The sequence below is a fragment of the Melanerpes formicivorus genome, unplaced genomic scaffold (assembly GCF_026170545.1).
Source record: "Melanerpes formicivorus ecotype bairdi unplaced genomic scaffold, bMelFor1.0.p_v2 SCAF_12, whole genome shotgun sequence".
Classification (NCBI taxonomy): domain Eukaryota; kingdom Metazoa; phylum Chordata; class Aves; order Piciformes; family Picidae; genus Melanerpes; species Melanerpes formicivorus.
This window is the reverse complement of record NW_027142364.1, coordinates 11,701,626-11,729,359: the sequence shown is the minus strand read 5'-3', so window position 1 is coordinate 11,729,359 and position 27,734 is coordinate 11,701,626. Positions and strand designations below refer to the sequence as shown.

The 27,734-nt window shown below is 39.1% G+C and overlaps 1 protein-coding gene across 6 annotated transcripts in view; it reads right to left on the bottom strand.

Annotated features, from left to right (window-relative positions):
- Positions 1-27,734, bottom strand: part of STAG1 (STAG1 cohesin complex component) — a 178,718-nt gene that overhangs the window by 46,440 nt on the left and 104,544 nt on the right. For all 6 annotated transcript variants that reach the window (XM_068145373.1, XM_068145377.1, XM_068145378.1 and 3 more), the window contains 8 exons: positions 23,193-23,266; positions 16,615-16,738; positions 14,740-14,838; positions 9,521-9,600; positions 8,103-8,210; positions 5,669-5,783; positions 3,511-3,628; positions 2,277-2,380 (listed from right to left, as the gene is read on the bottom strand). In XM_068145373.1, the coding sequence (XP_068001474.1) occupies positions 2,277-2,380; positions 3,511-3,628; positions 5,669-5,783; positions 8,103-8,210; positions 9,521-9,600; positions 14,740-14,838; positions 16,615-16,738; positions 23,193-23,266 (822 nt within the window). The remainder of the gene's footprint in view (positions 1-2,276; positions 2,381-3,510; positions 3,629-5,668; positions 5,784-8,102; positions 8,211-9,520; positions 9,601-14,739; positions 14,839-16,614; positions 16,739-23,192; positions 23,267-27,734) is intronic.

The window sequence follows — 27,734 nt, the reverse complement described above, 5'->3', positions numbered from 1 at the left end:
CCAAAGTATAATTAAGAGCACCAAAATAAAGCCACAGTGTAACAGTGATTTTCATTAGCAGATTCATGGCCCCATCTCTAAACTGGAATTTAATTCTCTGTGAGAACACGCATCTAAGTTCACAGAACTTGTTTATGAATTTCAGTGACAGACAGACTGAAGCTACTAATGCTGTCAGAGCAAAACTACCTTGAAACAGTGAATAGAGACAATAATCAGAACAGCATGCTTCATAAAAAAGACAACTGAGATCTGGCTTCTTGGCTTCAGAAAAGGAGAGAATACTTTTGAAACCAAATGATGATAATAAAAGACTCAAGTTAGCTAACGATTTATGTACAGCAAAGCTGCCAGACTGCACAATAAGGGTTACAAGCTAAAGTCAGAGAAGAAACTATTTCACAAGAAGGTGAGTGCATAATTAGAAATCTGCTCCCATTTCAACTTAAGAGAATATGCCAGTAAGATCAGGAGAACACAACAAACCTCTACTGACAAGTCACAGATCCCTGCAGTTACCATCACACAACTCATGACCTAACTGAAAAGAAGCAAAAGCTCAGTGTCATATCTACATCACTCTGAGCGAGGAGGAACAACTGGAAGTGAAACATGTGCTTGGATTACAAATAGCCTATTGTGTCAGCAGAAATCCAAAACAACCACGGGAGTAAGCAGGAATAGATTTGCAAGCTGGGGAAGAAACCACTTGCACAGTCCATGGCAGACAGCTGGATACACACAGAAGCAATCCCAATTCCTTTACCACCAGTGGCAGCAAAAGCTTATAGCTGATCAGAAGGCAGCACAAATGCATCAAGCAAGTTAGGATCCCACCCCCTAACAACCCAGTCACTGTGTGGTGACCAAATATTGCTATTCTGTGTTATGAATTCATCCAGGTCCCTAGAATGACCTCAAGACTTCTGATCAGCCTTCTGAAGGTGAAATGGATTTCACTGAAGTGTCTTCCTTAGCTTTGAGGATAGACAGATATTGAAAATCTAAGACTGTGAAATCTGCTGAAGTGAGCCCAACTGCAAATCTTCTGAGATTGAAAATCACCCAGAAAGCTAACAGTGACATTTCCTAATCAGAAAATACAAACATGAATTTTTTGTTAAATTTAAAGGTTCCTTTGTTTGCTAGAAGGGTTTGCAGCTAGAGGCAAAACACAGTTAAGTTGTGCTTACAACACAGTTTTGATAACAAGAGCAATAAGGAATGCTAAGTGCATCTTTATATTTCACCTTCGTTAAGTTTGTGGCTTGGCTTTTAAAATAAACCAGTTATGACTATTCACAACAGAACTTAAGAGGAGTACTGAATGTTCATGTGGATTTATTTTAGTCTAACCTAAATAAGAGGGGGACTACCAAAAATAAGGGAAATGAGTTTGGGATGCTGAAGACACTTCTGGAACATGGATTCTGTATTTATGGGGAATACAACTGAAAGCCTCTTGACCACCCTGACCTTGTGACATACTGGAATGCTTAAAACTGCATGGCCAGCTTTAGGGATGACTTGACTGATCCCAAAGCAATCACTATAAAATAAAGAGGCAACTAGATTGCAATATGGCAGGAACATCAAATTGTTAAACTTCTATGGCTCTCAGTGGATGAGGTCAAAGAAGATGGATACACAAAAACATGGATGCATTCAGTTGGTCCCAGGCCCTCCAGATCAAAGTAGAGCCAGCTCAGGGGTCAGACTAGGCTGCTCAGGGCTTAGCCCAGTCAGGTCTGGAAAACTGCTAAGGATGGAAACAGCAGCTTCTGTTCAAATGATTAACTACTCCAATGATGAAGATACTGTTGGATCTTTCTGGAAATTTCACCCCCATGCTAGCAGCACAGTCCTTTTTATGGGAGACAGACAGAGGCAATCTTATTCAGTTCCTGAGCCCTACACTTTCAATTCTTATCTAGGTTTAACATTAAGGGCTGTAGATATGGGCACATCACAAGTGTATGTCAGGGGTATGATAAAAAGAACACACAAAAAAAGCATTTAAAAATATTTTCATGCTGTAAGTTTACTTGACTTGGCAACGCAAAACCCCCAGTCAAACAAACAAACAAAAAAAATTCCCCAAGATGTCCAGAAATAGAATTTCTGCTGTTTTTCCTTCCTAATGTTCATATGAAACAGGACACATGAATTCTAAAAATGTAATTTTAGAGAGTGAAAATGTGGCATTAGTAGACAAATATTTCATGTTACTACGGTAACACACAGAGGTCTGAGCTACCTCCAGCAGTGCTACTTACCCTCTTGCCAGTGCCTCTGCCCACTGGAGGATGTGCTTCAGCAGCTTGTCTGATTGTACAGACCATCAGCTCAATAAGAGCACTCTCCTGACGGTCAGACATTGCTACAGAGGGAAAAGAACAAGTAAAACCAGTTCTGATGTGTGTGCAAGGCATCTTGAAGAAGTCAAACCTGCAAGTGCAACTGTAAAGCAGAGGGAATAGACAACAACACAGAAAGCATAATTTTGCTCCATTTATAAACCCAAGGCTTTCTTACTTGCTCTTTGAATTAATTACCACTTACATTATCTCAAAATAAATATGGCAGAACTGGAAGAAGTCCAGAGAAATATAGTCTGGATAAAGGGGAATACAATGAAGATCCACAAAATAAAGAGCATCATGGAGGAGAGAAAACAACTGACAGTCCACTGTCACTTCCTTGTACAATGTTCTCAGCATCATGAAGCAAGAGTTCTGGTCTTTGAGAAGTACTTCTGGTCACATCTAAAGGATTAACCCCCAAGAGGCTACACAAAACCAAAGTGCCTATAATGACCTAAGGAAATTACTATAAAAACACCACACTTGTCGCAGGTGGATACCTAAAGACCAGATTTTGAAACACTGAGATGATGAGCACATCATGATAGGAAGCAGTAGGAATACATCAATGTTTCAACCACTAACCCCTATGAAGGTCCCTTAATCAGGAGAATCTGTAAGGATTCTAAAGAATCTTGAGTGCCAGTCATTACTGTTAGGATTCCCTGTCCACTTTGTGCACACATCATCTCTTATTAGCTAAAGGAGATTTGAAAATAATGACAAAACAATCTGCTTTATTTATTCCCTCTTGGGAATTCATTAGGTTTTAACACTGCCTGGAAAGGCTCGACATTTAACTAACACCACCTGAAGTGCTTGTTTATTCAAAACTGTATTAGCTATTTAATTTAGTGAAGTGTCCATGCATACACCAGATATTTAAACATTCAGACAAGAAGTGGTTCTAGCCTTTAATAATAGGGAACCACAGCACAGCAGACTTCACAAGATAAAAAACAGAGTCCAAAAATGCTGCTTCTGAAGCAAAGTGCATTAAAAATGTATTAGATTAAAATCTTCCTCAAATATGCTTTCTAAACAAGCCACAATGTAAAGATCTCTATCAACTACAGTGAAACATCTTTTTAAGGAGTAATTTAAAATACTGTGCAATATTAATAAAGTAGAGCAGCTAAACAAATACCTTCTTCTCCTTGGACTGGTTCCTCCAAGAGCAATTCTGTCATACATTCCCAGTCTTTCAACAGTTCTTGAGAGCTCTCCCACAAACTGTCCACCAAATAGGCTGCATGTTCATGCAACTAGAAAATCCAAGGCAACCATCAGTACAGTGTTCTGGTACAAGCAGCATTTTTTTCAACTATCACAATCATTTGGCCACTAAGAGTGTCCTGGGCATGTATTATCAGGTTAGTTGGAAAGAAAATTCAGTTTGAAAACTCAGCAGTCTTCTTCCACATGAACAATACCACTTACGTGACAAAGGGGCTGTGTTTTAGCAGGAGGAATAAAACCAAAACAAGCTTCTTTTCCATAAAGCAGCTGGTTTGTGAAAAGACTTTCTCAGGATTTTGACCTAGGAGCTGTAAACTTACCTTTCCTCCCTTTTTACTGCATTATGAAAAGGAGAGATGGTGAGACATCAGACTAAGGGAGACTTGTACTCATTTTTGAACAGGCATTTATTTTTCATACATGCTGCTGTACGCTCAGAAAACAACAGTGATTTCAGGAGGTATCGAATGAGCACTAATTTTAACTGCAAAACATGTTTTCACGTGAATTAACACAGTCATTGTAAAGTGAGAAAAATAATCCAGAGGCTTCTACTGTTTTGTAAACAGATCTTTAGCTGCCATCAAAAAAATCGCAAGACCAATATGCAGTTCTGATTTGCCTGTCAGACATGGGACTCATTCCTTAACTGGAAAGTATCTACGAATACAGAGAAGGAGATGTCAGTACATTTACCTATTCCCCTGTTTCTGATAGATTTGGGCAAAATGTCCTGTGTCCCAGAGCCTACTGATGCTTGTCACAGCTTTAACCGTTACCTCTTCTGATACACCCTCTTACATCTTCTAGTCCTATGCAGATGGAAACACCCAATACTCTAATTATTAAAACTGAAGTCATAGTATTCAACTTTGCTTCTAACACCTTTCTCAAAAATAGCAAGAGCAAGAGCTGGCCAATCACACACAGTCAGATTTAAGGTATTTTCACTGAAAGATAAAGTGATCTATTACAGCCTAAATCTTTATGAAGCTGGAACTATAAATACATTCAGATCAAAGGCTCACACAAGTAGTGATATTTCAGCCAGACTTGTATGTTTATCAGGTGTTTCTAAAGACTGTTAACAGTAACACTGTACCTGAATGTTATTCTTCCCTCTCAGCATCTGAATGTGCTTCTTCACATTCTCACAGCCAAGTCTCTTGTTCAAGGCTGTGAAACACTTAAAATACCTGACTGTAATACCCTTCCTTTCGCTTTTTACACAAATATACTACTCTCCCTTTGTAGAGAAATATTTGTGTCATTCAATTCTCTCAGACTTCCTTTTCTACTTGTTTATTACCAAAGCAAATGTATCACTTTTAAGCCTGTCCCTCTCTATCTTCAGAGCATTCTCTACCTGGCAGTTTATCTTCTCAAGTTTTCCTCCTTGCCACTGCAATTCTGTGCTTGAATTACTATAATAATGTCTACCATAAACCTTCCCCTCCATGTTATCTCTATAGACTGTGGGCACAATCCCTACCTGAAGGTGTCTGCCAAACAATGTCATTGTACACATGCTTACATTCTCCATTCTCCAATGTCTTCAAGATGCAACTGCACAGAGTCCTGAAGACCCTTATCTATTCTCACAGCCAGCTCTGCTTTGAGCTAAGAACACTCAGGTCCATTCCACTCTGAATAATTCTATGATTATTTCATAATTTGAGATATTAAGCAATTTTTGTTCCTTTCTGGTTCAAATTATTTAACTACAAAAAGAGTAACTCCAGAGGTAAACTCCTTACATGGTTATCTTAAAAAAAACCCACCAAACAGCTGCACTTCTATGCAGCAGGAAATCCTGGTAGCCACCATACTAGCAGCAAAGCAGTACTGGGTACAGAGAGGGCATGCAAGAGCAAAATAAACCATGAAGAAGACTTGAATTGAATTTTCTTGATGAGCAAGGAAATGGGGAGCAGGGTAAAGGACAGATGGTATTTCTGAAATCATGAAATAAAAAAGAAAAAGAAAGAAAACATGGTAGATTGATAAAACACTATTTAGGTTCTGCTTTTTATTAAACATGTAAAGGTTGAAAATGAATTTTTTACCTCACTTTCAAGAAAGAAAAGAACCAACATTCTAATAAGGTTTCCATTTGGACTATTTCGCCCCCTCCTCTTTGCTAGAGCCTCTTCAGCTTGAGGATCATGTCTGCTGAACAATCTAAAAACAAGCAAAAGGAGCTATGATGTTCATCAAAACAAATCTCATTTCTGCAATCATATGATGTGCATTCATTCCTAATACAGTAGATTTGTTGATAAAAGACACTGAAAGCATCTCAAGCTATTTCTTTCAAGGGAAGGAGGGCATGACTTCTGCCTGTCTGAAGAGATGAATTCTTCAGAGTCTTCAAGTTCACAGGGCTGGAAGAATTTCACCCAGGAAAAAGCTCTCCAAAATGCATTCATATTTAAGGGTTTTGCACAGTTTTATGTATTTCCATAATTTGTATAGTTTTGCATTTTTAACTTATTAAATCTTAGGAGCACTTATTCCATTAGTGCCTTAAGAGCTAAGGTTGTACCTTCACTGCAGTCACACTGACTGGGATATGGTATAAACAAACTTGACATCCCATTAACCAACCAACCTCAAGCACCAGTAGCAGCAAAAGGCTAAAGCAAGCCACCAGTACATTATTTGATTGTTTTCCAGGTAAATTATACATTCTGCACTGAGTTCCTTGATGTATGGCTAATTCCAAACTACTCTCAGCACTCAAGTTTGTTGGCTTAAAGAGAATCTCAGCTGTGCCAACATTACAGTTTACAGTAATGACTGGTTTGAGAAGTTTGAAAATTGTTCCTTGCTTTTACAGTGAAGCCACAAAGAAAACTAGAAGTGTGAAACAGCTATTCTGATCTCACTGCTATCATTCACTGAAAAGAGAAGAATGAGTTACACACAAATGATTCATTTTAATTAGACAACGCCTCTTCCTTTCTGCTTAATAGATAAGGAAGAAGCACTTCTGCAGGTGCTAAAATATCTTAAAACCTGCACCTCAGGGCTGAGTCAGTGATTCTTAAGTGTTTGCTTTCCTTGACTAACTACAGAGAGAAAGCCTAATGACTAGATACATGTAGAAAGTGGTATTTAAATGTAAAAAAAATCAAGTGAGAGAAATCCCACCTCAAATGCGTCAAGCAGATACCAACTTATCTAAATGGTGCACCAGCTCTTGTGCATTGGCAGAAGCCAAGAGAAAACAAGTGTCAGGAAGGGGATAATCTTCTTTCAATGCTGTTTACCTTGAGAGACCTTTGTAGAACACAGCATAGTATAACATTGTAAAGAAAAGTTAGGATAGTTTTGATTTCATGCTAAGAGTACAAAGGTGTAGATATGTCGTTATTCACCTTTGAGGCATTTTTCAGCATTATTTTGTCACATGTTGATTAACAAAGAAATTTCAGTATCCAAACCTTTCCTATAACTCATAAAATGTCATGGAGGAAACTCAATGCAACTGAATTTTGGAAATGTATCCTTTGAAAGAGGTTATGTCTGGCCACAGAGATGGAATTCCAGAAATCCATCAATGAAAGCTTCTAAATCCAACGTAGATTTATGAATCCCTAATAAACCACCAAAAATTGAACACAGGCACAGGAGAACTGAGGTTTTTATAGATTGTTTTTCTATCTTTGCATGAAAAATTGCATAACTTGGATTCTGATATAAATACTCTATAAATGTATAAAAGAAACTCCAAATGGTAGAGGTTGGAAAGGACCTCCAGAGATCATCTCGTCTAGGCAGTTTTGCCTAGAGGAGGTTGCAAATTAAACAACTCTAATGCAGCAACCCAGGAGGGGAAAAAAGAAAATTGCTATTAAAAGTATTTTATCTGCAAACAGTAAAATGCCAAGGTTAACTATAATGATGCAGCAATGTCCTGGACAGAGTTACATATGTGGTATGATTCACCTCCACGGAAAAGCTAGCTCATTTCCTTACCCATACTGGGTACATAAAAATGTAAATAGGGTGTAAACATATTTTTAGGGGAAATCAGTGAGTTTAGAAAACAAATTTCTTAATTATTATTACATAAAATCTTCTCAAGTTCACAATTTTGAAATAAAGTGCTTTAAACCTCTGTAAAAATGATAACTGCCTATGAGATAGAGCACCAGGTATCTATAGGCCCTACATAAATTATCACAACAGTAATTCAGCAAAAACTACAGAATTTAAATCAGCTTTAGAAGTTTATGCAGCACCTTTAACCCTTGAAGACTTGGGAAAAGTCACCTGAATTCTACAGCAAGAAAAATGTCAATTCAGTTTCTTCTTTAGACATTGAATATAAAACAAGTGCATAAGTCTCTGTTTTAAATTAAATTTCTGCTTTGCCAAATTGGGCTATTTCACTCTTCTGAGTGAGGTAACATCACTACTCTTTGCCTTTTGATCTTACCCCTACTAGAAAGCATTCACAAACTTAGTCTTATTCCAGGACAACCAATCACTTACTTTTTGTGAAGGAATTCTCCAGCTGCTACTGCCACAGGCCGGTGTGCTGAATACACCAAGTGATAAACGTTCTCACAGTCTTCATTCGAAAGAGCTTCTTCGCTTCCACTGAAGAATCAGAAACATAGAATCATTAGGGTTGAAAAAGACCTCTAAGACCATAATGTCCAACTATCAACCCAGCACCACCATGCCTACTAAATCATACTCTGAAATGCTTCTGAAGACCATCTAGCCCAACTTATCTGCTAAAGCAGGATCACCCAGAATCAAAAACACATGAACACATCCAGGTGAAGATCATCTATTCCAACCCCTCTGCTAGAGCAGGATCACCCAGAGCCAATCACACAAGAACACATCCAGGTGTGTTTACAATGCCCTTAGAAAAGCAGACTCCTTGACCTCTCTGGGCAGCCTGTTCCAGTACTCTGTCACACTCAAAGGAAAAGATGTTTTCTTTATGTTTACATGGAACCTCCTGTGTTCCAGTTTGTGTCCACAGCCCTTTATCCTGTTACTGGATGCCATTGAAGAGTCAGGCTCCATCCAACATCCAAAAATTTTCTTCAGCCTGAAGTCACTGGGTATAAAGTAGGATGCAGAAATTCTACTCATGCTTGTAAAACAGCTTTCCTTTAACATATGTTTTAACAAACACATAATAAAAACCTAGCAGTGCTCCTCCAGCAGCACACTCATGAGGTTGCTGTGGACAAGCTGGTTCAAACAGTGCGTGGGATGATCTTCAGACTGGATCTTTACCTCATGGAATGCACTGCATCTAAGTAAGAAGTTGAGGGGCCTGGAAGTATCTCTTCTCCTGCATGGCCAAGTGTTTAGAATTGCAAGCTACCACCGCCGCCTCCACACAACCTGACCAGAGGTGTGTAGGCTGACAGGGAAAAGCTTGTAGATTATCCACCATCTGACTCTTTTTGGCTGTGTCCAGTAATTACATCTACTACTGCTAGACATTTGTTTAGCTAATCGCAGAATGATGGGTTTGGAAGGGACCTCTGAAAATCACCTAGTCCAGCCACCCTGCTAGAGCAGGATCACAGAATGGTGATCACATCCAGATGCTAGAGCTGTTTTAGCAAGTGTAACCTACACATACTTGGTTTGGGGAGGACAATCATTTTACTGTTGGCAAAATGCCCTTTGGCATTCTTCCACCCCAGCAGATGCATTGATAGTCTCGAGACATCAATACATTTTGGTACTTTAACTACTGTATTCCCACAAGATGGAATACCTTATTTTAGCTTCATAACCCTATCAGTACACATTCAGTTCAACTTCATACTATGGGTAAAGTAACAGATTCCCTTCATTACACAAGAAATCAAGTCAGTTAAGTATTACTGGCTTAGGTAATTTTCCAAAGGAATACACTGGTTTTGCAAAATACTCACTGAAGTATTAGCGTGACTAATCGAATGGCTTCAACAGCGACATCATACTCCTTGTCAAGTGTCATTGATACAATGCGATCCTGAAAGGGAATTTTACTACAGTGACAAACCAGAAACAGCTAGCAGATGAGGAATTCTATAGATGACAAAACAAATACTCTTAGGGAGAAAGATCCGGTAACTAGACACAAGAATATCCTTGAGCATTATTCAACTATTTAATGTACATCTGAGGAAGCTGTCTGCCATATGCACAATGGAAAAGGCAACTCTACAGGAATGAACACAACTGCTCAACAAACAGTCCCTAGCCTTGAGTGTTTGCCAGGAAAGAAGCAGGCAGGCTTTGAGGTTGAAGCACTGTTCTGGACTGGTCTTATTCAGCAGCTCTTTCCTGAAAAGGGATATACATGGGTTAGATGACAGCAGAAACGTTGCCCCACTTCAGCTCCCTGAAGTAAGTAATTTTAGAGCAAGGAATGCTGCATATTTGGAAATATTGCAAAGAAAATCTCACCCAAATGTATGCACCTCCATATTGCCTATAAAGTTGTGCCCTTTATACCTGGCTACATCTTAAGGTTAGATGAATTATGCTACAGATCTTCTAGAGGAAAGTCAGAAATTCCACAGTTTGCTTTGCATTTTTCTACACTCTTTCTAGTGGAGACAAGCACATCACTTTCCAATCTCACCTCATGATTTTAGAACTTCTAAGGACTATACAGTTACGAGAAATATCCTAAGGGTTTCTTACTCCTCAGTTTCAATTTGTTTACTGGCAACCCCAAATAGAAGAGATTAGTCTATGATGTCCTCCCTTTCCAGGGAGAATTCCTATCCATCCATAAAAATGCAGTATGTCTCCATGTTCTTTGCTTGACTGATCAAGTTAATGGAAAAAAAAAAAAGGGCCATCAGAAAACAAAATTTGATTTCTCTGGCTTGACCTGCTTCAGGAAGGACTATGTGCTACATGACATTTTGAAATGTAAACAATCTAGAAGGCAGGGTTTGGAAAATAAAGAAGGAAAGTGTTAGGAAACAACAGTGAAAGTCACCAAGAACAAATCAGGACAAAATAAAGCCTGACGGTGGGTATCAAGCAACTAATGCTTATTTCAGTATTGAAATTTAGGAACAGTTCTGTAAATGATGCATTGTGGCTGTCTCTCAAGTGTTACCTCTCAACAAAACAAGGTCTGGAGAGGCACTTTGTGTCATTATGCGCCTCTGTCAATCACCCTGGAAACTTGATGCATTTAACTGTTCTATCTAGACAGTTTCAGGGACTGAGAAGAAATAACTTTCCAAACAGGAATTCTGCGCATGGAAGAGACAAAAAGATTGCTGTTGATTTTTCCTGTCCAAGAAACAACAACTAATAACAACATCATGAGCAAGAGCAGTCAGATACATTGATCTTAAAAGTTTCAGTGGAATTTCATAAGGTCCCTCACAGAGTATTTTGAACTCCAGGATACTGCAGGGAGGGAACTAACCAAGCATGAAGGAGTAAGCACACGAGTATAAAGCTCCTTCTGTATCTCTGAAAAAGCTTGCAAATGAAGGGATCTTCTACCCACACAGCAAGAGGTACTCTCTGAAGTTGAAGTCTTTTTGGACTCTGAAATTAACTGATGTGACAATGTTTTCTTATCCAAAAGACTATTCTGTCCTCTCATTTTTTCCCAGAAACATCAAGCTTAAATAAAGTGTGGATGTGGCATTTCTTATTTTCTGTCTTGATGTCAGCATCTCCATATGACAGCACCTGCCAGCCAGCCACCAAGATCCTTGAAGCTCACCTGAACACCTAATGCCTCTGGAAGGTGAAATGTCTGTGGCTTAGTAAGTTACAGACCCCAGCTGCTCCATCTGCTTTGACAGATTTTTCCTGCACCCCTGCACAGCAGCAGAATAGCACACAGACCTGTATTTGTAATTGGAAATACTAATTTTCACTGCATGAGAGGATCAGTTTGCAATTATGCATTAGGCTGCAAATAAGGCAAATTCATCTCTTTCTGCCTCTCTGTCCATGGTGATAGCACTTTCCCGCAAAGGGAGGAGGGATGGGAATTAAATGGCTGCACCTAAATCTGCTAGATCTTGACTTTGGCACTGACTGCAGTAGAGGTGATAAATATATTTTCCATACAGCTTCAGACAGAACTTCTTGATGGAAAGTCTTGATGTCCTCTTCAGTGGACAATTCTTTTTTATATCAACAAAGCTTATTTTTTAGCATATCAGCTGCTCTCCAAAACACAAATGCTAGAAAGAGCACATTTTTCCTTTACAGAGATAACATTAACAGATTCTTGTCACAGCTATTTGGAAGGGGGTGAAATATTAACACTCCAGTAAAAGTCATTCTGGATCAAATTAATTTATACTTGAAACAGTTAGAAGATCTCTGGAGAGATTTCTCTTGACAGCTTGAATGGATTGAGCTAAGTATCAGCTGGACTGTGCAGGTCGATTAAAGCCTGATGAGGAAATACAAAAGACATTTAAGTAATGCAGCACAGATTCCAAGAGCACTACTCCATCCTGGTGCCAAAGGCTGTATCCCTGTCAGTACTGCTGTAAATTCAAGTGCAGGCATTTGGGCAATGCCAGATTTTTGTTCTTTGGAAGTGACTGGAAAATGAAACCGATAAATCATCATGTTAAACATATCTAGGATCACAGAGACTTTGAACTCACCTAATCTCTAATTTATTTCATAATGACACAAATTTCTGTAGTAAAACCAGCTTTAATGGGACAGAAGGAAGATAAGGACTCCTAGCAGGGTTCCCTTTTGTCTGACTCTTTTTGACAGAAATGGAAATTCCCTGTGTCATTCTAAACCAAGCAGCACTGCATAGGCTAAGCTAACTTCTCCTAACAAAGATTTTAAAAATATCTACATGGCCAGGAGGAAGTATTTAGAAATTTTGTGCTCCTGTAGGGATTTTCCAAGTACAACACTGAGAAACTCTTTCTCAAAGTGTCCCCAGTCATGAAAAGTTTTGCTGGAGGATGAAACTGGTTCAGACTCAAAGCAGGATTTTCTCTTAAAAATTTCAGGAGGTTAAGAGAGAAGCACCCAGCACATTTCCTAGTTAAGGGCAGCAGATAAAGAGAATATGACAATTTTAATGGCCTGTTTAAAACTAAATCAAAATCATGGATTGAGCAAATATAAACAAATTTGTAACTCTGCACAGATGGACCAAGAAAAGCAGCAGAGTTGGAGGGTTCTTTTTCCTAGGGAGTTGACTAGTGTTCTGAAATGCTAAGCAGGCCAGGCTTGTGGAGGCATTACAAAAGTAGTCTGCGGTCTGAGTTGCTTTGCCAGGTAGTCTTCTATGAGAGGAAACTTCATCTTTACTGCAATAGACCCAGAAATGGACTTTATAAAAAGTAGAAGAATACAGGCCCTTGAGTCACCTCACAAAATGACATCATTTCAACTCCTGCTTTGAAGTCAGCTATACCTACTTCATTCCTGACAGATGTTCATTTAATATGCCCTTAAAAATCTCAAATGAAAGAGGATTATTCAGAGTCAGTTCTATTGTACATCATACTGGACAACAAACCTTCCTCAGTATATTGACTTTACTGCTGTTTAAACATCTTCTCTATCTCAAAGGATTGTAGCAAAAGGCAGGTTATATTTTGATGAATTGTTTACACACAAGTTTTCTATACTTTTGTGCTTTCCTAGATCACACAGGAGGAATTAATGGTAACTGCAATTACAAAGACAGTGAAGCAGTAAAAAAATCTACAGTGAGAAGTTTTCAAGTCTCATACACAGTAGTTAATTACAAGTACATAAATCTCCTTTTCTAAACAGAATTTTTCATCAGCGTTATAATCCTGATTTAAAGGAAAATACATCAGTCATCTCCACTTCTAAACAGTTTTTCATTAGCATTACAGTATTGCTTTAATGAAAATAGATTAAATAAGTCTTTTCTTGGGGGACACACCCTTTACCACAGTTCTGTATTCTCCAGAACACAAAAGCAATGGCACAAGGTGCCAGCTGACATGGTGACAGTGCCCAAAAGCCTTCTTTGATGAGCATCCAAACAGAAGCAATGACAGTATTTCTAGACTCATCTCTCCAGATACTTGTGAAATAAAGCAGTCATGCCACAAAGGGAATTAACAGTCATGTTCTCACCAAGATAGTAAGCAAAAAGCCAGTGTGTTTGTGCTAGTGAAAAAAGAGGAAATATTTCTCCAGTGCTCATGTCCTAAACACAGAATCACAGAATCATCAAGGTTGGAAAAGACCTCAAAGATCATCAAGTCCAACCTGTCACCACAGACCTCATGAGTAAACCATGGCACCAAGTGCCACATCCAATCCCCTCTTCACCTTCAGGGACAGTGACACCACCACCTCCCTGGGCAGCCCATTCCAATGGCTAACAATTCTCTCTGTGAAAAACGTTCTCCTCACCTTGAGCCTAAACTTCCCCTGGCACAGCTTGAGACTGTGTCCTCTCGTTCTGGTGCTGGTTGCCTGGGAGAAGAGACCAAATACCTCCTGGCTACAACCACCCTTCAGGTAGTTGGAGATAGCAATGAGGTCTCCCCTGAACCTCCTCTTCTCCAGGCTAAACAATCCCAGCTCTCTCAGCCTCTCCTCATAGGGCTTATACTTGAGGCCTCTCACCAGCCTTGTTGCCCTTCTCTGGACACATTCAAGTGTCTCAATGTCCTTCTAAAATTGAGGGGCCCAGAACTGGACATACAACAACTGTGTCCAGGGGTTTGTCTAAAAGCTCCCTGTAAACTCCTGTTCTGCAGCAAGGTACTCTGCTAAACAACTGGTTTATAGACAATCTTTTGTTACAGGCTTCTGCTCCCAGATATACTTTAGATTATGTGAAATACCCAGCACACATCCTTGACATTCAATAAATCTGAAATTAAATAAGTACAATCAGACCGAATAATGACAATATATAAACTATCAAAAACATAAGCAGATAAATAATAATCCTGGTCAAGCTTGACAAATGTTACAAGATAAACACTGTAAAATGAAATTGGTTTAATCTCAGCATTCAGGAATACAGTTACAAGCCTTGTAAAAAAATAAATTAGTTTATTTTTCATTTAATATACATGACTCAAAGACCACAACAGGATGAGACAGATGATATGTTTATTTCTGTACTCCATCCAAAAGCTGTATTTCTGCTTACCTTGAATCTATTAGTGAACAGCTCCAGTTTTGGAAATAACTCTCTGTTGGTATACAGACTCTGAAGAGCTTTCAAACACTTCAACCTCACTTCACCTTGCTAAATAAAACACACAGAGATTAGCTGACAGAATACCCTAATCAAATGCACATGAATATTAAATCATATCACACTGGAATTTGTTTAATGTACATTTTAAATTTCATGCAAATGAGTTAGAAAAGCCAAACTGCAATTCGGTTAAAAACCAAAAACCGCAGGCAGCTGCCCACAAACAATGTTACATTTTCTCCCTATTTGCATATATAAAGGATTTAATGTGCCAGCAATTAACTGTCTGTTACTGTTTCCCTTTCAAGTAACTGCACAAAAAGATAAAGAAGGTAGCAAGTAACTACAAAATCAAGCCATCTGATCTCAAGGTGGTTGATGAAGACTGTGGCTCTATCTCTTTAGGAAAGGGACTACAGGTAACTTCTGGCTGATACCGATGGTCTACAATTAGTGCACAAGTGTTCAAAGTGATGGAGCATGGGCTGCATGTAGTCCACTCATGCAACTCAGCCATCTCCAAAAGCACTGGCTTTCCTTTTCCCATGGACAGGAAGAATATCCACTGGACTTACTGTTCTGACATTGTCTACACCCTGCATCTCATCACGGGACAGGCACAAGTTGAAGAATGAAAAAAGGTCTGAGAGGTAAACCAGTGGGGAGTGGCTTGCTGGCACAAGAACACGACCCTCATGCCCAAGAAGGCCACATCTCCTGGGGTACATGAAGAAGAATGTGGCAAACAGGTCAAGGGAGATTCTCCTCACCTTTTACTCTGCCCTGGCAAAGCCACATGTGGAGTACTGTGTTGAGTTCTGGGCTCCCCATTTCAAGAGAGACAGGGAACTACTACAGAGAGTCTAACAGTGCCACGAAGATGCTGAGGGGACTGGAGCATTTTTTGACAAGGACAGGCTGAGAGACCTTGGGGCTGTTTAGTCTGGGGAAGAGCAGATATTTATGCATATCTAAAGGGTGGAGGTCAAGAGAATGGGGCTGGACTCTTTTCAGTAGTGTTCAGTGGTGGTCCTGGAAATGCTGTTCTTTACAGAATCACAGGATGGTAGGGTTTGGAAGGTGTGGGGATGCCACAGGAAGGAACCTTTGGAGATCATCTATTCCAGTTCTCATCAGGTTGCACAGGAACATATCCAGGCAGGTTTTGAAAGTCTCCAAAGGAGGGTCCACAACTTCTCTGAGCAGCCTGGTCCAGTGGTCTGCCATCCTCAAAGGGAAGAAGTTTTTCCTTAAGTTCAGGTGGAACCCCCTGTGTTCCAGTTTGTACCCTTTGCCCTTTGTCCTAGCACTGGGCATCACTGAGAAGAGCCCAGCCCCATCCTCTTGACCTCTACCCTTAGATATTGCTAAATATTGAGAAGATACCCTCTCAGTCTGCCCTTTTCCAGGCTAAACAGTCCCAGGTCTCTCAGCTTCTCCTTGTAAGAGAGATGCTCAAGTCCCTTCCATTGGATTCTCTCTCTTGAACTGGGGAGCCCATCTAGAAATCTCTTTTCTACTCCAGATACAAATGTTGTCAGGGATGATCTGAGGAGATCTCTTTCTCTTGTAATCAGAAGAAAAGCACCACAGAAGTATTTCTATTAAGATATTCTAAAACACAAACAGCACATGAACAAAGCATGCACTTTTAGAGTACTGTATCCTATTTCAAGTGATACTTTGAGATAAGCAGTTGAGAGAAACATCACAGGCAAGAACCATCTCTTTATAAATCAAAGATGATGTACTGAACATGTCTTGGGTACTGTAGCACCAGCTACCTACAGTGCACTGCTATGCACAGTGACAGACCACACTTACCCTGTCATGTAGTGTCCAACCAACGTACTTTAAATAACTATCATTCAGGAAGGCATCACTGTACATTTTCATCCAGACACCAATTTCTTCAATACAGACAGCTCTGATCTCAGCAATAGCATCACTAATAAGGAAAAAGAGGAAAAGAGAAAGGATTAACAAGATTACAGACACATCCACCATTTACTTCTCATTTCCACTGCCCTAGCTGTAACCAGCTTTTACTTTGGATGAACTTCAGTCATCTGTCACTGTTCTCACTGTCATCTCACTGATTTTCTTTTCCTTTGTGCCTGTGAACTCACTGATCTACCCAATAATACAACTATTTCTCCATTAAGATCTGGTACTTCCTTAGTATCCAAAAATTCTCACCCTAGTTTGCTTCTTAGCCTATCACCCCATCTTCTACTTCCCTATTTTCAAACAGAATTATGAGTCCAAGCTACAAACCTACTCTGAAGAATCATTTTTGAAACACTGTCATTGACACTTGCTTAAAAGGCTTAACCCTCTCCAGCTAGAGATGTAGAACAACTAAAGGATGGAAAAAGTTATTAGTCTAACCAAGGGAGCCTGCCAGGGCATAGACTGGAATCTGGTACAGAAGTAGATCTTGTTTCTGCATCACATGAAAGCCTCTATAACAGACTTCAGAAATATGTTTTCATTTCAATAATGTTTGCTTCCAGTTTTGCCTTTTTTCCACATTCTGACTATGGTGAGTGATGAAAGTGGCAAAGACATATCTCAGGCAGACTTATCAGCTGCTTATAAAGGAGGGGCAGCAGGAAACTGTCTGGAGAGATCACCTAAAGACATCAAGGATGGAAATTATTTCAATCTGATTGGCACTTTCCTGCCTGACTGACAGAGAGCATGGCATATTTACTAATAATGAACGACAGATAAACAACAGGAAAAGGGATTGGGGCCATCTGGCCCTTTAGTAATTTCATCTCAGAGACATCTGTTACTATGAGAAATCACTTTTGCCACTCCAGCTGGCACTGCTTCACAGTTCCAAATTTCAGCTGTAAGAAAAGAGGAACATAAAGAGCCACTGTACACAAGAAGGGAATGTCTGGTGCTTTGCAGACAGTGGCCTTGCTTGTAATTGAGATTCTTGGTCTGTATTTCTATTAAAATATCTTTTTGGAAAAGCAATAACCATCAATTTAATTCAAAACCAGCATCAACAGAGCCCCAAAATGAAATCTAATTTATGATCAAGAAACTGTATTCTTCCTGAAGTCTTAAATTTTACAAAACAAAGTGCAGTTAATCATGTGTTCAAGATACTTACTACTAAGTAAGTTCATGCACACAAATTAGTATAACAGAATGACAATTACCCCATATTGCAACTGCCTATGTAGTCCCAGTCTTCAGACTGGTCCCGTTGTACTGGATACAACCTTCCAGACAGAAAGGTGAAAGCCACTGCTTGTACCTGAACACTGCAATCAATTGCAGTACCACACATGACTAGATGTGAAACTTCCTTTGTTTTTCCTCACCCACTCGGTTTCAAATTATAGGGAGGAAACTGTACTGAGGTAACAACATAAAATATGAATCTCAAGCTGCTGTATGAATGAGAGGGGACTATTTGTAGGAATGCTACCAAACCACTATCATTGTCTCTCTTGAAAGACACTGATTGTATCAGCTTTCAAATCATTAAAACTGGCCTATCAAACTCCCTGAAGACTACAAGCTCAAACTCAAGGTAGTTGTCAATTCACAACACAGAAAACCACATTGCTAGCAGAGTAGGGAATTAAATATGCCCTAAGTATTAAAATATTAAAATTCCTACCAGGGAATTCCCAAACAGGTTTAGACACTCTGAGGACAAATGTGCTAACCTATATTACATTCAGGGGTTTGCACTAGAAAAACTCCATTATGGAGAATACAGCCACAATAAAGACAAGTTTTAATTAAAACTACAAATAGATTCATATATATATGTATGTCAAATTGTGTATTAGTTCATGCTAAATTAGACCTGCAATTCTCTTATACAGAAGTATTTCTAAACTATTTCAACAACTAAATGTATGTGGAAGGCATCAGAATATAATATGTCTTGAAGAACTATCTAAAGGATTAGTAAGAATCAAGAATAAAAGAGGGCAGCCATGTATGGAGGAACATGAAGTAGCCATGAAGACACCACCACCACCACCAGGGGATGACAGACTGAGATCTCCAAGGAGGCAATTTTGCCATCTTATAAATTTACTAACTGTGAAACATTTTGGAGAGATTTAAAGACAATCCCAAAAAAGAACCCAAATGTCACCAGTTATTTAATCATCCAGCACAGCCACCCAAAAATCAGGAATATTTATCTTTTCTGTAAGGTTTAATTTAAGCTTCCCTAGGCAGAGAGTGAAAAACTGATTCTTGATTCAAAAGTTTCTCAGGGGTTCCTGGACACTATGGACAAACACCCACTCCACACTGCTATTTAGTTAGTTCCAAAAGAGAAAGTTATTTTAGCATCATAAAACTTGAATTTCTTCAGTCTAACTGAAAATGGGAAAGAATCATGCATAAGGCATGTGAGATTAGCAGACACAAGATGTGGGATAGGCAAGAGAATTTGCAGCCACTAGTTTCCCACTTGACCACCATCTTCCAGGAATCACCAGTAAGAATCATTCCTATTCTTGCAAGAGTCATTAACTCAGACTGGATGCCTGTATGATGCTGTATCAAACACAAACAGTCAAAAGGCCTTTAGAAGATGTGATCAATTGCTGGTTATCAAACTAGGATTCTTCCCTTATAATTTTTACACAAACATATTTTAGCTTCTTGTTGTAGTCAGCATGAATTGTTTAGTTTTATGAAAGTATCCACTATTTGTGGGTAACACAAGAAGATATAAACATTAATCTCACACATATTAAACACTGTAAGTTCTTTTGGACTAACTTTGTGTTCCTTGCCAAATGCTTCTATAAAAGAACATAACCCAGTCCAGCACAGACACCAAAAATAGCGATGGATCTCAAAATACTGGGACATAAAATATATTTGACCCTCTTTTCAACACAAACTGCAAAGTGAGATCTTTGCAGGGTCTGGGAAACACTTTGCTATCTGCAGCAGAATTCCCAATCTATATTCCATTTCTCAGTGAAGTGCCCCACGCAAGATGCAACTTCATAAAGGGATTTGACAAATGAGCATCATGTAAGAAATTCACTGGTTCCTTTTAAAATTTTGGTGTGTCTAGGCCATAACACTTAAGACAAACCATAGCAACCAGTGTCAGGAAGCAGATTTTCTAATTGATTGTTTCAAAGAAGCAATCATCAAAACTGCCACTTCAGCATGTATTTCATCCAAAATTACACTCCAATATCTTGATTAAGGATGAAGGTATTTAGGACCCTGTGAGTCTACAATGGTGGATAAGAAGTTCACCATGAGCCAGCAATATGCCCCTGTGACCATGAAGGCCAATGGCACCCTGGAGCTCATTAAAAAGACTGTGGCCAGCAGGTCAAGGGAGGTTTCCTTCCATTCTGCGCTGCCCTGCTGCAACCCCACCTGCAGTACTGTGTCCAGTTCTGGACTCCCCAGTTCAAGAGAGACAGGGAGCTACTAGAGAGAGTCCAAACAGAGGGCCACAAAGATTATTAGGGCACTGGAACATCTCTCTCACAAAGGGAGGCTGAGCAACCTGGGGCTGTTTAGCCTTGGGGAAGAACAGACCAATCAATATGTAAAGGTTGGGGCTCAAGAGGGTGGAGGTGATCTCTTTTCAGTGGTGCCCAGTGATAGGACAAGGTACATTGGGCACAAACTAGAACACAGGAGGTTTCATCTGACCATGAGAGAAAACTTCTTTACTTCTAAGGTTCTTGACCTGGAAAAGGGTATGCCTGTCCAGACTACGGACAGCCAGTCTGTCCAAGAAGATGCTGTGGGAAACCATTTTGAAGGCCTTACTGAAGTCCAGGCACATGACATTCACAACTTTTCCTTCATCCACCATGTGGATCACCATGTCATAGAAGGAGATCAGGTTCATCAAGCAAGGATCTGCCTTTCATAAACCTGTGCTGCCTGGGCCTGATCCCCTGATTGTGCCCACGATGGCCTTTAAGATGACCTGCTCTATGACCCCCCGGGCACTGAGGTCAGACTGGCAAGTCTGCAGTTTAAACATGGCCTTTCTTATAAGTGAGCAGCACATTTGCCAAGCTGCAGTCAAGAGGAACTTTCCCATCCAGTCAGTACTGCTGATAGGTGATGGCAAAGGGTGTAACCTCACTGCAACTCTAGCTTTCTAGTAGGAACACAGCCCCATTCCAGAAGAAAGCGTTTTGGCGGGAACTTTCTGTTTAGATCAAGGACCTGCTGCTCAGGTTACTAAGGTCACTAAGTGTGAATTGCTGTGGCAGACTCTGAATTGTATCATGATAAGGGATTTATTTTCTGTGAATAATTAAAATAACATTCTTTTGAAATCATTACCACTTGGATATTGTCTAAAGACTGTAAAATTATGTCAATTTTATACATAAGTTGAGCTGTTTGAGAGAAAGAATGCTTAAGAAACATTATGGAAGCAGGTAACAGTTTGAAATCCTTTCCTTTCTACCCTCCTGGCCTTGGTTTTCTCTCCATTAGCTAGTTTTAATATATGGCTTTTTTCCATCTCTATGTTCTTACACAGCTGTAACTACAGAAATGTGAATCTATGCTCTCTGCTGTGCAGAGATACTCAGGTATATGTAGTAACAGACTCTCTTAAGAGCTTCACAGATGTGAAGGAAGCCTGAGAGATGATGACTCCTCACAAAGGTGTCTCTTAAGGACAGACGTGGAAGTGCTTACTTCTGACCCTCTCTACACACTGGCAGAAAGGGTGCCAACTCACCCTGCTCAGAGCCTACCACCAGTGGCCTGATTTCAGTCAGTTCTTCAGTGGTCTAACAGTGTCAGCCTGGGTATTTTTTCAGGCTACAGATAAGCAGAGTTTATTTATTTGGCCTCTCCTTTGATACAGCAATATCAACAAAATCAAGCTTTTACTCATGTTGGCAGGAGGCATGAAAAGAAATCTTGGTTACAAAGGGAGGATTTAAAAATAAAAGGACCAGCTGCAGACCAAAAGGCAGTCTTTTCCCAACCCCACACATGAGCTACAAGGAAACTACTTTAAAGTGACTTCTTGTTTGATACAATACAATAAATTCTGAAGGGACAAAAAATGCAACCACTCTTTGCATTTAATTTCCTCAGCTTTGTTGCCTACATGACATAAAAGCTGCTTTCATAACAAAATAGTGAGAGTGCTACACTGAGCTAATAACCTAATTTACAAGTTGACTCTGTATACCCAATCCTTCTGCTGCTAAGCAGCTCAAGGCTTACTAGCTATAAACTTACTTTCAAGTATCAAGCTTTGGTACTGAAGATATATGCACCAGTTCCACTCTGTTGTTCACACTCACATATTTCTTAGCAAAAGCCCCTTCCATATTTCCTATATGTTTTTCTCCATATTTACCACAATCTTCCTGCCCAACTGAACTATGGGTTCCTCTTCACCTTCTAACCTTCTTCTCACAGACCCTTTTTTGTTTTCTGCCATTTGTCTAAAACACTTTAATAAAGTTTTAAACCAGAAATCTGAAAGGTTAATTGCATAGTTTATTTAGTATAATTTATTTTTGGACTTTGGTAAGTCAATTAACATTTAAAGAGCTGGTTGCACAAAGATACTGCAGATGCTCTGAGGTATTTTGTTATGCAAAACAACCCAACTTCTATTTTAAAAGACTACTGCTCTCCAACAACGATACTCTGAAAATTGCATACACCTGTCCAGAAATTCTGGTCTGTGCAATTCTAAAATAAACAGAAGGTCATTTATAGCTTGTTTTCAGGTATTAAACAGAACACATTCACACATGCACATGAATATATCTATATTTATATCTATATCCTACTGTGGTTTTGTACTTGCATGACACAGCATATTAACCATTAAAACATCCCTTTGTGGTGTGCTAATGCTTCAGTTACTGTTTAATGTTCTTCCTACAAATGGCCCAAACTATGAGCAAAAGCAAAAATACCCCAGCCCAAGGCTTTTGATTGCATAATTTAAGGAGAAAAAAGCCTAAAGTGAAGTTGCAGCTGTGGCTAAAGCATATATGGTGGAAAGTAATTTACACCCAATACATAGAAAATCAAATGCATACTCTGAGGTACTCAGCAACCAAAACTGTGCTTTTATGATATGCACTGATCACTTCTTCTCATATTAAGATATACCATATCTGTGCTCCCACCTTGGACAGCTTTTCAAAGCACAAAGATTCAAATTCCATGGCTCCCACAACTCTATCTAGTTTTACTGAATGAAGTTCTGTGGGTGACTCTACTAATTAATAGAGGGTACACTGATATTTTCTTCCCTAACTTTCTTGATACTGCTTTTGTGGCATCTAGAATATTATATCAGTAGAAAATTCAACGCAGAAACTTGACATTATTTAACATTATGCTGTGTTAGCACGCTACCATAGCACGCATTTTCTTACCGGTATCTATGAACAAATATACCCTTAAAAATAGAGTTCATCATATTCTCAATTTCATCTTGGTTTTCTTGTAGCTGCAAAAAAAAAACACAAACAAACAAACCAAAAATAAATGAAAGAACACTGTGATTTATAATTTGATACTCTACAATTCCCTACTGGGAAACATTAGAAGACCATGAAAGAGCATTTAATTAAAGGTATTAGTAGATTCACCATTTTCTACTTTTTCCAGCACATGCCTATATATATATATATATATATATGTGTGTGCAAAGCCTTAATGGAAGAAAATTAACATTTTCTACAAACATAAATTAATTTAATTTCAAAGTAGTGCTTTGAAGTGGTCATTTCTTTTGCCACCAAAATATTGACAGGTAAAGACTGTGTTCACCAATGTCAGAGTCTTGTGTGTATGGTTAAACACAGCTGTGAGCCAATGAGCACTGAAGAAATGAAGCTGGTTACAGATTAGGAATCCTCTCTGAAAAATTCAATGTCCTATTTTAAGGGAAGCAATTAAAGATGCTCTCAGTCATAAGTGTGAGTTGCTTTACCTTCAGTGCCCAAGATAGCTGAGTTTCTGAACCAGAAAAACCCAAAAGCAAACAAAGATGACATTATGAGCACGTTTTAAGAAATATGAGTGCTTTTCTACAAAACCTTCTTATTATTTGCTGTGCAGTATGAGCATACTTTGGAAGCACTATGGAAAGCTGTGTGTCAATGAATCTGCTAATACATTCTTAAGGAATATCTTGGAACCAATTAAAGTATTCTCATACTGTCAGTTTTTGTACTAAACCAAGTAAGTATGACTTAATCACACCAAAATGCAGTTCTGTTAGAGAAGATGACACCAGAGGCAGAACAGCTACAAGATTCAAGGTCATTATTCTTCCATCAAGGTGCTTTTTAACATCAAAGCAGAATATCATGTGTCATGTAAATTTTCCCACATTTTCTGTAGGAAAACCACAACAGAGCTTTGCCAGTACAGAGTGCATACATGCATAAAATAAGAAACCTAATATAATTATGGATATAGATATTTAACAGATAAAACATTTTAAAGCCAGAGGCAGAACCACAGAACTTTTGAGGTTGGAAAAGACCTTGAAGACCATCAAATCCAACCATCAACCCAACACCACCAATCCCACTAAACCATGTCTCAAAGTGCCATGTCTACAAGTTCTTTGAACATCTCCAGGGATAGTGATTCCACCGCCTCCCTGGGCAGCTTGTTCCAATGCTTGACAAATTATGGTCAACTGTTCTGGTTCCCTGCAGAACAAAGGCTCATAAACACTTTCCCCTAGGGGTTTATATTTTTCAAGCTGTGCTTATAAATATTTCTGCAGTATCTTCCCATTAAGATCTAAAGTAGCTTGCAAAATTCAGGTAGTGAAGTCTGCCAGTTTCCAAAAACCCAAGAAGGTGCTCTCTCTGTTTTGCATAGGGGAAGCATTGAGGGTTCTTGACTAAATTTATTGTCATACACTTGCCAAAGAAATTAGTACAAAGCAAAAAGTTGGGTGCACATCAAGGGTTGGCACTCAAGCATTTTTAGACATGGCTTCACAAAGAACCACTATTTCCAGCATCAGTTCAATCCATAGACTAAGTAATAAAATTGTTTTGGTGCCATGTCTACCTGGTTTTTAAAAACCTCCAGGGACTGTCACTCCACCACTGCCCACTCCACCTGGGCAGCCTGTTCCAAAGCCTGACCACTCTTTCAGTAAAGACATTTTTCCTAATAACCAATCTAAACCTCCTCCTGTGCAACCTCTTGTCCTAAATGCTTGTTCAAACATACATAACTCAAAATGGAGCATGAGTCACTCCTCAGCTAGTTGACTACACAGGACACAGGCAGGTAAACATCCACAGAAACATGGTGCTAGAGACAACCTAGCACACACTGTGGAGTAAAAGGAGGATGGGAAAGAACCCAGAAGCCTTGGGAGGCCTTCTGAAAAATTCATGAGACCCTCAAAGGCAAAGGTGTAGCTCCTGGATAACTCTGGCTATTAATCATTAATAGAAAAACACACCACAGAAGATAGGTAGGAGAGTCTGAACTTCAAGAATCATGAGGAGGCTAAAACACTGAAGAAAATGTACTCTGACATATCCCTGAATGAGAAGTTGAGCAGCACTGTACAAGACTAAGTGGCATAGATGAGGGGACAGCAGGAATGACTTCCTCCCTTTTTTCTATAGGGAATTTAAAGCTTGCTATAAACTTGGTGAGGTATGAGCTATAGAACCAATACAGGTACTTAGGTGCTGAGGCAGACCTGGTTTAGAAGGACAATCAGAGATTCAGTAGGTCATTGTGAGAACCCTTTTATATGCTAACATTTAAAAGATACAGTTCTGAACAGTATCTTCAGTATTGAATTAACCATTTTTACAAAAATATTAATTTTCTCCCAAACTTTGCTTTTTACACTTTCAGCTTCTCTAGATCATGTACTTGAATTTCAGTGCTTAAATTCAGGCATCTTGAGAGAGCATTTGTGTCTCAGGATTCCTGCTCTTAACAATGCAAAAGTGATCTAATGTGCTCCTCTTCAAGTAAAAGTAAGGATGACATTCTCTTCTTGACTGGGCAAGCATTTTGAGAAGCTCAAGAAGACATGCACAACAAACACAAAATTTGGATTACTACCGACAACAGCTAAAACCTCCTGTTTTATGGCATATTGTGTTACATAAACCACCCAGTTCTCATTGTCAAGAGCAGACCTTCACACACTGCTTTTACATAAGGTATGTGTAAGACAGTATGAGAATGAAAGACTTCAGAGACTGTTCCATCGCTTCTGCTTCAGATTAATCTGCCATACTTGGCTTGCAAACTGTCCCTACAGATCTTCATGAAGAGAAACACGTGTCTGTGTATTTGCCTATGAGGGCTGCTTATGATGGCACTACATCAAAACAAACAACTAAGAATCCTGTTGTAAATTCAGCATATTTAAACGCAGGGACCATACAGCATTACATTAGGAATTCTTACAGAGTAGTTAGGTCATCCAAATCTTATAAACCTTTTCTACACCAGGTGCTCTGCTGGGCTTAACACCATGTATTTGAGGACATACTCAACCATCACAACTCTCTGGCTTACTCCTATGCAACATTTTTTATTAGTTTCAGTGAGTAGTGATAGGAGAAAGACTGAACATAAATGACAAAAGTTAAGGTTTGCCACATGCTCATTCAGTTTCACAGCCCTGTGCTAGCCTGGAAATCATGGCTTCAGTCTCCCCAGAGAAATTATACACTGCAACTTCAAAAGACATCAAAAAGAACAGCTGAAAGAATGAGCAGAGAGGATGTCCATAGACACAGAGATACTAAACCAAGCTTAGTTTAGTTTTTCAGTGTAATCAGTAACTTGGTCCTTGTCTGGAAATCCAAAGCAACAATCAAGAAATCTGGAATAGAAACTGCACTTCAGCTGTTTTGACAAAGCAGTTCTGCTTTTTAAAATGCTTAAAGGTTGACACTGCATTTAATATTTAAAATGTTTCTTCTTGTAGTTTGGGCAGAGAGATTCTTCTTTGCTTTGTAACTTAATGCATGATTTTAAAGAGTTATGAAAGCCAAACAAAATTGTAATGTGGATCATAGAAGGAAAATTAACCCACAAATACATAATCATAATCATCCTCAGACAGAGACTATATGGTCAAGGAATTTTGAGTCCAAGTTACACCTGAAAGAATTCAAGTTGCATACAACGTAAAGTTCTGAGAGATCTTTAATTTGCCGCAGTGTAAAACAGTGGTGGAAAAATATATTCAAAACTAATACACAAAAAAAGAATAAATGTAAATCTAAGTCATAAATACTTCAACTTTTCAATCAATCTTATGAGTCTGACATGGCATCTTCCCAGACTATGGCTGTTTGGGTGAATTGCCTATTCATTTTCTACTTGTCATCTTTAAGTACAACTCCACAACTGAATTTCCTGGGATGTAATACTTTATTTTAGGACGATTACAGCAACCTTCTAATGATTTTGCTCACCTAGTGTCATATTGGTACTTACTAAAAGCGACTTTATTGTCTCCCTAGCTTCTTCTCACTGAGACCAGGTGCTATAGCCCCCACTCCAGTGTTTCTTGAAAGAGGCTACAAAAAGAAGTACTAATGAGACACTACAGAATAATTTCAGTTATGCAAGGGAGAAAGGGGCATTGCAGTGAGGGATTACATGTGAGCCTCTTTTCAAAGTAATTTTTATAACCAAAATAGTTACTACTTAACAACTTGAGACTAATTTCCTCCCTGCCTGGTCAAATGCACAAGCCTGAGAGCAGACATTATCCTGTGTGCACAGAACAGCACACAAACTCAGTAGAATGTGCTAACGCAAAACTGAAGAATGTAGCCCAAGTCATATGCTTGAGATCATACAAACATGACTACAGAACTAATTCCTTGTTTCTCACTACAGTACTTAAGGCAAACCACCCTGGACTTTCTGTTGCAGAGAATACACATGAACCAGGAAAA